Raw genomic sequence first — 14487 nt, 5'->3', positions numbered from 1 at the left:
CTACCCAGCGACAGCGGCCTGGTGAATCGTGCGCTGAGTTTCTCCGAGCACTACAGACACTCGTCCAAACTTGTGACTGCAAGACGCTCACGGCAGAACAGCATGCGGAGCTGCTGGTGCGAGACGCCTTTGTGACGGGACTGAGGTCAGTGTACATGCGCCAGCGGCTGCTGGAAAATGCCGACCTTACCTTACGCTTGGCGATCGAGACGGCCAACGCTCTGGAAGCTGCTCTGCATAATGCTGACGCTGTCCAGTCGCGCGATTCCCTGCCGGTTCTGTGGACACCTCAGACCCCGCCACCGGCAGCTCCCGGGAGCGAATTCGCCAACGCCGCTGCCAGTCGCGATTCCACGAGCTCCCCGAACCTGACCACGGCTGCGGCCTGTCAGAAGCCCGTGCTTTGTTATTTCTGTGGCCTCAAAAAGCACTCCCGACAACGCTGTCCAGCGCAAGAAGCGACCTGCTCTAGCTGCAGAAAGCGGGGCCATTTCGCCAAGGTCCGTCATAAAAGCCCTGCGCCAGCTCTTCACTCTGTTCGGATATCCCTGCTATATCCACAGTGATAGAGGGTCCTCCTTTATGAGTGACGAGCTGCGCCAGTACCTGCTAGCTAGGGGCATTGCTACTAGTTAGACCGCGAGTTATAATTCCCGGGGTAATGGACAGGTGGAGCGGGAGAATGCCACGGTGTGGAAGGCCACACTTTTAGCCCTTAAGTCAAAAGGGTTGCCGGTCTCTGGATGGCAGGAGGTCCTCCCTGAGGCACTCCACTCTATATCCGCTCTCTGTTATGTACGTCCACCAATGCCACCCCTCATGAACACCTATTCTCTTTTCCCAGGCAGTCTGTCACTGGGACCACCCTACCAGTTTGGCTGACGTCCCCAGGGCCAGTGCTGCTCCGGAAACATGCGAGGAGTAATAAATACTCCCCGCTGGTCGAGAGGGTTCACCTTCTACATGCGAACTCCCAGTATGCCTACGTGGTCTTACCTGATGGGCGGGAGGACACGGTCTCCATCCGCGACCTGGCACCCGCAGGTGCAGCAGACCACTACCCTGAAGACTCTCCGGTAACTATGAACCCTGCACCTGAGGTGACACCGTGCTCGCCAGGCCCTACACAGACTCCTCATGACACTTATAGCTCACCAGGCCCTACACAGACTCCTCACGACACTTATAGCTCACCAGGCCCTACACAGACTCCTCACGACACTTATATACCGGGCGTTTCGTACGCATTTATACCAGGCGCCTCGCACATGCGTGAGGGATCACCGGCGCCTAGTGAGCTGGAAGAAGCACAACCTCCGTCCCCTGTGCAATCACCAATGTCGCCAGCATCCGTGCAATCACAGCTGGTGCTACGTAGATCGCAGCGACAGATTCGACCACCTGATAGACTTGACTTGTAAGAAACTTCGCCACATGGGGACTCTTTTAAACAAAGGGGGGGTGAATGTGGTGAACTATGTGCCTGTCTGGACACGCCCCCTGCTGACTGCTCCTGTGGCTCCTCCCACAGACCCCTGTATAAAGGCGATCGAGGCCTGATGCTCGGCCTCTCAGTCTCCAGGATGTAGTATGATGGTCACTCACTCCTGGTTCCTTCTTCCAGTCAATAAAAGCCGATATCTCGCCTTACGTCTCAGAGTGAGTTATTGATGGTGCATCATTAAGTGAGTGGGCAAGGGTCTGGCAGATGGAGTACAATGTTGGTAAATGCGAGGTTATCCACTTTGGAAGGAAAATAGAAGAGCAGATTATTATTTAAATGGTTAAAAAATTGTGGCATGCTGCTGTACTGATGGGCTTGGGAGTGCTTGTGCATGAATCACAAAAGGTTGGTTTGCAGGTGTAACAAGCTATCAAGAAAGCAAATGAAATGTTGGCCATCACTAGAGGGATTACATTCAAGAGCAGGGAGGTTATGCTGCAACTATACAGGGTACTGATGAGGCTGCACCTGGAGTACTGTATGCAGTTCTGGTCTCCTTGAGGAAGGATATACTGGCTTTGGAGGTGGTGCAGAGGAGGTTCACCAGGTTGATTCCAGAGATGAGGGGGTTATGCAGAGAGATTGAGTCACCTGGGATGGTACTTGCTGGAGTTCAGAAGAATGAGAGAAGACAAGGTGAAGGAGAATCCTCAGGGATTCCACAGATATGTTAAGAGCAAAAGGATTGCAAGGGACAAAATTGGTCCTCTGGAAGATCAGAATGGTAATCCATATGTGGAGATAAAAAAGATGGGGGAGATCTTAAATGAATTTTTTTGCATCTGTATTTACTTGGGAGATGGACATAGCCTGTAGAAGTAAGGTGAAGTAGCAGTGAGGTAGAGGAGGACTGGAGAATAGCTAATGTTCTGCTGTTTAAGACAGGCTCTAAGAATAAACCATGAAATTATAGGCCAGTGGGACTGACATCAGCTGTGGGGAAGTTATTGGAAGGTATTCTAAGGGACAGGATATATGAGTATTTGGATAGATAGGGACTGATTATGGGTAGTTCACATGACTTTGTGTAAGGCAGGTCTTGTCTGACAATCTTCTGGAGTTTTTTAGGGAAGTAACTGGAAAGTGGATGAAGGAAAGGCAATGGATGTTGTCTACATGGACTTTAGCAAGGCATTTGACAAGATCCCAGATGGGAGGTTGGTCAAGAAGCTTCAGGCACTTGGCATTCAAGATGAGGTAGTAAATTTGATTAGACATTGGCTTTGCAGAAGAAGCCAGAGAGTGATAGTAGATAGTTGCCTCTCTGATTGGAGGTGTAGTGAGTGCCAAGTGGATCGATGCTTGGTCAAATGTTGTTTGTCATCTGTATCAATGATCTAGATGATAATGTGGTTAACTGGATCAGCAAGTGTGCAGATAACACCAAGATTGGGGGTGTAGTGGACAGTGAAGATGACCATCAGAGCCTGCAGTGGGATCTGTATCAGCTGGAAAAATGGCAGGTGGAATTTAACACAGACAATTGTGAGGTTTTGTACTTCAGTCGGACCAACCAGGCTAGGTCTTACACAAAGAGCAGAAGGGCACTGAGCATTGTGGTAGAACAAAGGGACCTGGGAATAGAGTTCCATAATTCATAGGAAGTGGCGGCACAGGTAGATAGGGTTGTAAAGAAAATGTTTATCACATTGGTCTTTATAAATCAATGTATTGAACACAGGAGATGGGATGTTATATTGAAGTTTTGGTTTCCTACCTGCAGCAAAGATGTAAATAAGATTGATAAAAAGAGTACAGAGGAAATTTACAAGGAAGTTGCCAGGACTGGAGAACCTGAGTTATAAGATTGATTAAGTTACAACTTTATTCCTTGGAACGTAAAAGATTGAGGGGAGATTTGATAGAAGTATACAAAATTGCGAGGGATTTAGATAGGATAAATGCAAACAGGCTTTTTCCACTAATTGGGTGTGACTACAATTAGAGGTCATGAGCTGAGGTTGAAAGGTGAGATGTTTAAGGGGAACATGAGGGGAAACTTTGTCACTCAGATAGCTGTGAGAGTGTGGAACAAGCTGCCAGCATAAGTGGTGCATGAGCTCAATTTCAACACTTAAGGTAAGTTTGGATAGGTACACGGATGGGAGGGGTATGGAGGCCAATGGTTTTTATTAGACAGTTCAGATGGGCTGAAGGGCCTGTCACTCAGCTGTACTTTTCTATTTCTCCATTGGAAGAAGGTCTTCTTGTCGGTTGAATCTAAAGTGTAACTTTTTGGCCTGAATACTAAGCAGTATGTGTGGTGTAAATCTAATACAACGCATCTTCCAGATAACACCATCTTTACTGTAAGGTATGGTGGATACAGCATCACATTATGATGATGCTTTTCAGCAGCAGGGATTGGAAATCTGGCCATGATTGATGGGCAGATAAACATTGCTAAATAGAGATCCTGTATAAAAACCTGCTTTCCTCTGCCAGGAAGTTGAAACTGGGAGGAAGTTCATCTTTAGGTGGGACAAAGGCCCGTAGCACACAATCCTTAAGCGGTCCAGTCAGAGTCCTGACAACCTGATTGAGCATCTCTGGCGATGCTTATTGCTGTCCACTGCCTCTCTCCAACTAACCTTGTACAGTTTGAACAATTTTGCAAGGAGAAATGGACAAATCTTGCTCCATCACGTTGTGTCAAGCTGATAAGACTTATCCAAAAATACTGGCTGCTATAGTTGTGAGAGGAGGTTCAACCAAGAACAGGAAAGGGGGATGAATACTTTTGAACTGCTGATATTTCAGTTTTTGAATTTTTAGTTTTTCATACCTTTCAATTTTTCCTGTCTTTGGGGCACTACTGTGAAAAAAGGAGCATGTTATTCACAAATAAAAAATTTCACTTAAATTGATCAAAATCCCTGATTTTGTAAACTAATTTATGCAAACAAAGGGTTGGAGGCTAAATACTTTTTCAAGGCACTATAAGCAATTACTTGTGGAATGGAAGATATATTAAGCTGTTGGATGATTTGGAATCAGTCGATTATATTCACACATTATGTAAATATAACAACAAATTGGGTATATGATTGGAAGAATTAATGATTTATTACTGCTGACACAAATAACAAGTAATATCTCCACTAAATATGTGGAGTGGATATGGATTAATATTTTTATTGCATTCTCTTTGGGGTGTCACAATCAAAGTGCAGTATTTATATTCCAATTTATTCTGTTGCCATAGTAGCTTCGAACAATTAGGTATAAAGCAGAATGTCACACATCTGAAAAGCTGTGCAGGTTGATCACAGAATGTAGCTTAAGACAATAAAAAGATTGCAGGATCTTCAGCAAGAATACACAGGAGCCAGTCAAATCAATCCTTAACTGTGATAAATTTTATAGATGGTACATACTGTAGTCACTGTGCATGTGTGCTGGATGAGATACCAATCAAGTGAATGAACAAGGTTCCATCACACTCCTGGCTTGTGCCATATAGGTGATGGAAACCCTTTGGGGGGTTGACCAAAAGCTGAGTTATTGACTGCAGAAAATCCATCATCCTGCTTTTCTTGTAGCTAAAATACTATGTGGCAGGTCCAGTTGAGTTTCTGGTCAATAGTGACTCTCAAGATGATGTTGGTGAACTCAGCAATAATATCATTTGTCAGAGGTGATTGCTATCTGACACCTTTGTGGACTTACTACTTGTCAGCCCACAGCTGAATGTGATCTAACTCCTGCTGCATACAAGCTTGAAGCACGTCATTTGTTGAGCTGAAAAAAGAAATGAATATTATGCAACCACCAGTAAATATCTCCATTTCCAATACAATGATGAATGGAAGTTTACTGATGTTGCAGCTGAAGATGGCAAGGCCTAGGACACTGCCTGAAGAATTCCTGTAGAGATACCCTGAGGCTGGATGATTAATTTCTATCACACTATAACCTTCCTTTTGTGAGGTATGATATCAGCTTTGGACTTTTTACTCCTTGTTGCTCTGTAATAACAGGGCATAATTACTGCCTGATCTTAGATCTCAAATTAGTCATGATCCAGTGTGGCCTTATTTAATGTTCTTTTGCATATGAGGTAGTAGTTGGAACTCCTGAACTCTAAGGAATAGCAGTATCACAAGCTCATTAAGTCAACACTAGCTATCTTGTAGTGAATCGGTTGGGGTCATCTACTGTATCCGGTGCTCCCTATGTGGCCTCCTATACATTAGTGAGACCTGACGTAGATTTGGGACTACTTTGTCTAGCACCGTCGCCCCATCTGCAAAAGCTGGGTTTTCCCGGTGGCCAATCATTGTAATTCCTATCCCCACTGCTGTTCAGACATGTTGGTCCATGGCCTCCTCTTTTGCCATGAGGAGCAACACCTCATTCTGTTCGGGTAGCCTCCAATCTGATGGCATGAACATCGATTTCTCCTGTTAACTTCCACCTCCCCCCCCCCCCCCCCCCGTTCCCCTTCAATTTCTTACTCTGGTTCTCCCTCCCCCCCCTTACCTATGGTCCTCATCTGCCTATCACCTCCCCCAGTGCCCCTCCTCCTTCCCTTTCTCCCATGGTCATTTTCAAATTAAAAAATTTATCTGTGTTTTTACATCCTACTGTCTCTTCCCTTTCAGCACACACAAGATGCTGGAGGAACTCAGCAGGCCAGACAGCATCTATGGAATAGTCATCATCCTGATGAAGGGTCTTGGCCCGAAATGTTGACCATACTCTTTCCATAGATGTTGCCTGACCTGTTGATTTTCTCCATCATTTTGTGTGTGTTTCTTGGATTTCCAGCATCTAGATTTTCTCTTGTTTGTGATTGGTCTCTTCCCTTTCATCTTGTAACTGCCCTGGTCCTCTTCTCCAGTTTCCAACATTTCTGGCCTCCTGCACATCCCAAATTTTAGTCAATCTACCACTGATACAATCTTCTACTCCTCCTCTCTCCCTCCAAGATGCTACATAAAACTGCCCTTCAGAACTAAGTTTTGGTTACTGTTCTCTCAAGATCTCCTTTCTTTCAGTAGCAAAGTTTTGTTTTATTATGTTCATGTATTTTCGTACACATTAAGAAATATATAAATAAGTACACAAGAAACAGGAATAGAAATAGGCAACTCAGGTTTCAAATTCCAAGGGATAAAGAACAGAAGAAACACAAAGGGCTAAAGGAGGACAAGTCAGCAGGATCTGATGGAATCCACCATGGGATTTTGAAATGCCTGCAGAGGGTAGACTTATTGATAGAAATTTTCATTACTGTCTATATTATGGGAGGATACCAGAATGTTGGAAAACTTCCTTCTTCAAAAAAGCAGGAAGTGAGGAACTAGTTCAAGTTATTGTCAGCAAGATACTGGAGCCAATAATCAAAGAAATAATTAATCATTTAGGAAAGCTGACTATAATTAAATTCAGTCAATTCGGCTTTATGAAAGGTATTTTGTGTTTTGACAAATTTGTCTGAATTTTTTGAGGATCTAACAGGAAGAGGTGAATAGAGGGGAACTTGTAGCTGCAATGTATTTAATTTACAAAATGTATTTGACAAGATACCACATAAAAGATTCCAGTGCATAAATTAAAAGCCTATGTTATTGGAAGAGTGTGAATAGGTGCAAGGGCATGTTTTGATAAGGATAATGTGATTCTGCAACAAGATGAAAATATATTGAGAGGGCAAAAGACTCGCTAATGTAATGTGAAGAATTGTTAGGTCATTCACTTAAGTTAGATAAATCAACTGGCAGATGGAAAGACATTGTGAATAAAGTACACAGGAATCTAGCTGCTCTAGGACATGAATCACAGAAAGCTTACAGGCAGGTTCAACAATTAGTTAAGAAAGCAAAAGGCATTTTGGTCTTCATAGCAAAGGAGTATGGAATTTAAGGAAGAATGTAGAAGCTCCACACATACATCATCAGAAGTCACAAAGGACTAAATGCTTTTCTCAATCCAAAACACCTTTATAACACCTTGATAATGGCTCCAACACCTATGAGATATAATGCAATGCAGTCTTCCGCAAATGATTTACTTTGACTCAAAGTAGGATTTTAAAGAAACAGGAAGAATGTCCTATTTCTATAATATTAACTCTGCTGAGCCTAGAATACATAGTTCAATACAAAAAGAAAGCTTAATTCACAGGATGGAGGAAAACACTTCTTAAGCTTACAAGTTTAATATAGTAAATAATTAATCAAAAATAGATGTGAAATTTTTTTATTTAAGATAATATAATTACGTAAAAAATCTAGCATACATTTACAAATGTTAAAAGTATACATTAATGTTTCAGTTTCTATGTTATTGCTTAAGACTAATAAATGTACTTTATTCATGGATAATACAAAATAGATTAATTTTAACAAGTTTAATAAAACCTAACCTAATTTTTTTTCCTGGGACTTACAAGTTGATAGATTGAGCTATTTATATATTGAAAATGTTTCTAATGTTTTTATTTAAAGAGAGTAACTCTGTTATAATACTGTTAAAAATAATTCTGATTCTTTTAAAGTAGTTCCTACAATGCTTACAAACTGGCCTAAAAATTGCCTTTCATATCAGGATTCATAATTATAATCAGTTCTGTGCTACAACACAAATGTATCATATTCACTTAAATAAATAAATAACACTTTTAATAACTTAGATCAACAGTCCCAATTAGAATTCAGCTTGTGCTAACTATCTAACCATCAGAAAATATGGCTTTTGTAATTGTAAAAAAATGGCTTAATTTGAAATAATATGCACCATAAAACATAAATCATAAGCGCTTATTTTTTTTAAATATTGGGAATAAACCTTTAAATTTACACAATTTTCAATCTTTAGTCAGCGTGGTCTTCTGTGCCCAGATTCACAGTACTGTTGCGATTACACAGAACAAAGTGGAACATTTTCATGTCAAGTCCACAGAGCATCTAGCAAGGAAACAATTCAATACCATTATAGCATGTACAACTATTAACACATTGAATTTCAAGATTATAATTAAGAACTTTGTAAGACAGCAATGTAAGAACATTTTCCCCTCATTTTATAGTGACAATTCCCTTATTATTTTTTCTGAATTACCACATAGAATTGATAGAGTTCCATTTGAGTGGTAATTCTGAAAATGTAAGAAGAAATAGAAGTTGTTATCTTTACTTGGCACAGCTAAGGAAGACATTTCATAAAATTTCTTTGAATCATATTGTTCTGATACAAAAGATTTTAAACTATGAGAAGTAAAAAATCATACAGTTAAGTTTTAAAACTGTAAAAAAGCTAATTGGTATTAATATATATATATATATATATATATATTTGTGTATGAAAATATGTACCATTTAAATTTTAACAATTCTGACAGAGAACAAATGCAATGAAAGCACCGCAAGCAAAAAGCATCACCTGAGCACTGGTGGTGACATTGTTCTTTTTAAAAACTGGTCAGAAAACTTCACAAGAGAGATTCAAAAAATGTACAGGTATCCTAAAATGAAGAAAATTCTAAAACTTAGGACCCAACAATAATCTCCATGATGTGATCAAGCTCAGTTAAATCTGTTTTACAGTTCTGGGCAGAATTTATGGGTGTTGATGTGTGTGATGGCAAGCCATTTAGTAATTCAAATATGACTGGTGTCGTTTTTGGACTGGTCATCAACCCAGACATAACTGAGTCAAGCTCGTGCCAAGAGGTATCAATATCCGCAAACAAATCATCTATTGTCATGTCTGTGAGAGGGCTAGAGTAATTTGCAATTTCAAAACTCCCGAATACTTGATCCAAGGGCTTTGGACATTCCTTTAGATCCACTTGCTGCTCCTCAGATTCCAACATATTCAGATCATTTTCAAAATGCACTTGAACCAGATCTTTTACAGTACTGGCGTCTTTAACAGAAGCAGCAGCTGCAGAACAAGTAATATTCTCACAAGATGAACAGTTTACCTTGCTTTTAGTAATATTGCTGGTATTACTTGCGGAGGCAGTGGAGCTTTCCACATGTTGTTCTTTTATTGGAGTACATAAGAAGTCTGTAGCAACTAGACTATCGGAGGAAGTATGACCTACGTAGAGATCACTTCCTGTGAAAGCAGTTTGTCCCTGCCAGCTGCAATCTTGTATCATTTCCTCCTGAATCTGTCGCACTGTGTTTGCTATAAGCACTGAGCGACAAAGATTTGGTTCCACCAGCATTTTGCACAGCTGAAGTTTGAACAATGAGATATTTAGAAGTGACTGGCGTTGCAAGTTGTATGGCAAACTAACACTACTGCCAACTGGATCAAGACAGGCATCCACAGCTTGTTCTTCAGAAAATTTTCGCTTTATCCCTTTTGTCAACATGTTGACCTAAAAAAACAAAACAATTAAAACTCATTCTTCAGAACCAAGTTAAAAACTAACCATAACTTATAGAAGATTCAACTACATTGATATATTTTAATCAATAAAATTAGAGAATGGGAAGTATGGTGAGAGCATCACTGAGTAGTGTCTAAAAGAAAATTATAGATGGGAGTTTAACATCCAAGGATACACACTGTAATGAAAGCACAGGCAGGTAGGCAGAGGGGATGTGGTGGCTCTGTTGGTAAAAAAAAAAGAGAAATCCAATCCTTAGAAGGAGATGATATAGGATCAGAAAATGTTAGAAACTGCGTGGGTAGATTTAAGAAACTACAAGGGTAAAAAGACTCTGATGGGAGTTGTATACAGGCCTCTGAATAGAAGCTAGATGGGATACAAATTACAACAGGAGATAGAAAAGACATGTAAAAAGGGCAACACTGTGATAATCATGGAGAATTTAAATATGAAGGTAGATCGGAAAAATCAGATTGATGCTGGATCCCAAGAGATGAAATTAGTAGAATGTCTTTTTTTTAAAGAAGCTTATGGTTGAGCCATTAGGAAAAAGGCAATTCTGGATTGGGTGTTGTGTATTGAACCAACTATGATTAAGGAGTTTAAGGTAAGGGAACCTTTTAGAGGCAGTGATCATAATATGATAGAATTCACTCTGCAGTTTGAAAGGAAGCAGCTCAAATCAAATCTATCAGTAATACAGTAAAGGGAATTACAGAGGCATGAGAGAGAAACTGGCCAAAGTTGATTGGAAAGCGACACCTGCAGGGATGACAGCAGATCAGCGATGGTTGTAATTTCTGGGAGCTGTTTTGAAGGCGCATGATTTTTCCCCAAGAAAAATGTGTATTCTAAAGAGAGGATGAGACAACCATGGCTGACAAGGGGAAGTCAAAGACAGCATAAAAGCAAAGAACAGAATATAATATAGAAAAAAAGTGGAAAGTTAGAAGATTGGAAATCTTTTAAAAGCAAACAGAACACAACTAAAAAAGCAGTAAGGAGAAAAAAGATGAAATATGAAAGTAAGCTAGTCAATAATATAAAAGGATACAAAAGTTTTTTTCAGATGTGTAAAGAGTGAAAGAGAAGGGAGAGTGTATATTAGACTGGTGGAAAATGATGCTGGATAAGTAATGTTGGACCAAAAAATGGCAGACTAACTTAATACATATTTTGCATTAGTCTTCACTGTGGAAGATGCCAGCAGTAGACCAGAAATTCAAGAATGTCAGACAGCAAAACTGGGTGTAGTTGCTATCCTCTAAGGAGATGCTTGGAAAGCTTGAAAGGTCTGAAAGCAGTTAAGTCACCTGGGCCAGATGTATTATAACCCAGAGTTCTGAAAGGGGTAGCTGAAGAGTTTGTGGAGGTATTAGTAATGATCTTCCATGAATTACTAGATTCTGGAATGGTTCCTGAGGATTGGAAAATTACGAATGTCATTCCATTCTTTAAGGAGGGAGGGATGCAAAAGAAGGAAAATTATAGTCCAGTTAGCCTGATGTCAGTAGTTGGGAAGATGCTGGAGTTAATTATTAAGGATGAGTAATGGATTCCCAACATCTTGGAGGTACTTGGAGGCACATGATAAAGTAGGTCAAAGTCAGCATGGTTTCCTTAAGGGGAAATCTTGACAGACAAATCTTTTGGAATTCTTTAAAGAAATATCAGACAATTTAGGCAAAGGAGGGTCAGTGGATGTTATTTACTTGGATGTTCAGAAGGCTTTTTACAAGGAGCCGCACATGAGGCTGCTAAACAAGAGCTCATGATAATAACAGAAAGATTACTAGTATTGATAGATTGGCTGACTGGCAGAACAAGAATGGGAATAAAGAGGCCTCTTCTGGTTGGCTCCTGGTGTTTCTGGTGGGTCTGTGTTGGAACCACTTCTATTCACATTATTTGTCAATGATTCTGATGATGGAATTGATGGCTCTGTTTGGAGGGCTGGGTAGTGTTGAGGAAGCAGGGAATCTGCAGAAAGATTTGTACCGATTAGGAGAATGGGCAAAGAAGTGACAGTGGAATATAGTGCAGGGAAGTCAGACCACAGTTGAGTATTGAGTTTTGGACCTCTTATTGAAGAAAGGATGTGCTGGCATTGGAGAGAGTGCATAGATTGTTTATGAGAATGATTCCAGGAATGAAAGGGTTAATGTATGAGGAGCACTTGATGGCTCTGGGCATATATGCTGGAGTTTAAAAGAATGAGGGGGGAAATCTCATTGAAACCTATAGAATATTGAAAGGCTTAGACAGAGTGGACATGAAAGTCACTGATATGTCCATAGGATCTATTGAATACAAGTGTGCTGAAGAACTGTCAACATTTCAAAAAAAAAGACAGAACCGATGGTGATTACAGGTCAGTTACTTATCATTGTGGTAGAATGGGATAAGATGTGAATTTACTATAAATCTGAAGTAAATTAAAGCTTTTTTCAGTGTAACCCTGCATGCTTTCAATTTGACTTAACATTTCTCCAACTCTACCATTAGATAACATAATTACAGCTGCAATCCTAGAATCATCTTCATTTACTTCTCATTGTTACTTAATCAAAGCACTCCTCATTGAGCAAACTTTTAGATACCTGCTTATACAGGAGGAGCTCTTGTGAAGTACCCTGCAATGTTTAGCTATCCTAGAGGGATGAATTTAACATCTTATTAATGGAACTAAATGGAAGTGAAACTGATTTCAGCAAGAGCCAACTGTGTATTGTATACTGGAAATAATTAGTGAGGATGATCAAAAATGGCATGTATTGAAAGCAGGTAGTTTAAATTAGTCTTCAACATGATACCATGGGAGAAATAATCAGATATTAGCTGTTTAGAATGCAGAGAAGACTGTAAAAATTGTTTATATTCTAGGGACAGAGGGATTACTTTTAACAAACTTCTCAATGTTTGATACTAAAAGTTAATTTTAAAGCTTAGTCTTGTATGTAATTTATTTGGATGCATGAGGTGGTGTTCAATCTGTAGTCATGTTGACTTTTTAAGATTATTCTTTGAAATAGTCAGAGTAAACTGATAATGAACAATAAAAAGCAAAATTCTGTGTCAGAAATGAGACAAAATGTTTTGGGTAAATATGTGCCATGAATGGAATTAAGTTTGTAGAATATTAAAGCCAATAGTTCAGTTTTAGACAGCATTTAGAAAAAAAAGAGCTGAAACCTTGGATTTTATATCAAGAGTATGGATATAGAAAACCCAAACGAGTGTCACTTGTTCAATTCAGAGATGAAAGAAAATGAGCTTTATCTGAATGAACGGTGGTGATGCAGGGATTGAGTATTATTATCCCACAAATATCCCTCACTCTCCATTCCCTCACAAATCCCTCGCCTCCTCAGCGGACTCCCGCCCTTACATTTTCTTTTGTCCTCAAGTCGACTTCTCAGCATCTCCAACTTCTCCTTCCCAAAAACATTCCAACTATTTTCTTCAAAATGAACTCTCTCCACCCTCCCCCAGCAAAGCTCATTTCACCTTCTCTTCCCACCCGCCCCCCCAACGTCCAAGCCCGCTGTTTTCCCTCCGCTACACGTACAACTTTCCGCGATTCATTTACATAGGATGAAAGATCGTTTGCGACTTTACTTTTGAAAAGTTAGACAAATGGCAGCAATATGAGGGAAGGGGGGGGGGCGAGAGGAGAAGCTGCAACAGGACTGATGAGTGAGTTTAATATCTCAGCGTGGGGACAGACGGATTTTTCACCCGAGGCCGGATGTTGCTTCTTTAAAACACTGGCGCCGAGACCAGTCTATTCAAATTCATGACGTCGCTGATAGTACCCACGTGACCGCCGGCCTACGTGGGCAGGCTTCAGGCGGCCTACGAGCGATGCAATTTACCGCGAGAAAAGTTTAAATAAAAGTGAACTTTAAACATGTCGTCAGTGCCAACCGCTTCAAAAATTGAAGCGGTGGCAATGTGATCTGTTTCTGACTTCACACTACTGCGTACTTCCTTTAAAAATATCCCCGAAAATATTTGACTTTAACTCTCCGTTAACGACCGCCATTTTAGATTAACTCACACCTTCCTCACCGAATGACCGTCGAAATAGAAACCCTAACAAAATGATTACTACATGTTGCGCCCCTCCTCGCCTGCATCTAATGGGGAGAACAAAATGAATGGGTCTATAAAGTGGGTGAGATTTCAAACCTGTAAATGATGGAAGCGGACCACAACCTTAGCCGCCGCGGCAGGAAGCAATGTTCTTTGATTGACAGCTGTGGGAGGCCGGTTGATCAGGTTGCTATGGTTTCCGCGGTGTTTTGATTGACATGTGCGGAGGGTTCTAGCTCCGCCCCTGGAGTCGATGTTCCTGTTCGGTCCAATTCGGTGACGTCAGTTCGGGAAGTTGTATTGCAGTTGCGTGATCCCTCTTGTGTCTGCACCGGGGAGGTGACAGAGAAAATCTCCGAACAGTAGGAAAATCGTCAAGAACACCAGGTAATTCTCCAAAAGCCGGCATGTACTCAGTCGGGAGCACCATATAAATAAATGGTTTCAAAAAACATCGATAAGGGTACGCTTCACTTCCATAAGCAATGTCATCATCAATAATTACACATGTATCTTACAATGCGCATTGATTCATAAC

The 14487-nt window shown here is 40.6% G+C and overlaps 1 protein-coding gene across 1 annotated transcript in view; it reads right to left on the bottom strand.

Annotated features, from left to right (window-relative positions):
- The window catches only part of LOC132403992 (uncharacterized), a 63265-nt gene extending 49094 nt beyond the window's left edge, over nucleotides 1-14171 (bottom strand). Inside the window, exons 1-4 of the mRNA XM_059987903.1 lie at nucleotides 14046-14171; nucleotides 9004-9839; nucleotides 5174-5245; nucleotides 4290-4319 (exon numbers count right to left, since the gene is read on the bottom strand). Of these exons, the coding sequence (XP_059843886.1) occupies nucleotides 4290-4319; nucleotides 5174-5245; nucleotides 9004-9833 (932 nt within the window). The 5' untranslated portion in view covers nucleotides 9834-9839; nucleotides 14046-14171. The remainder of the gene's footprint in view (nucleotides 1-4289; nucleotides 4320-5173; nucleotides 5246-9003; nucleotides 9840-14045) is intronic.
- Nucleotides 14172-14487: the final 316 nt, after the last annotated feature.

The sequence above is a fragment of the Hypanus sabinus genome, chromosome 2 (genome assembly GCF_030144855.1).
Source record: "Hypanus sabinus isolate sHypSab1 chromosome 2, sHypSab1.hap1, whole genome shotgun sequence".
Lineage (NCBI taxonomy): Eukaryota > Metazoa > Chordata > Chondrichthyes > Myliobatiformes > Dasyatidae > Hypanus > Hypanus sabinus.
The sequence above is the reverse complement of the archived record's forward strand: the minus strand, read 5'-3'. Positions and strand labels throughout refer to the sequence as shown.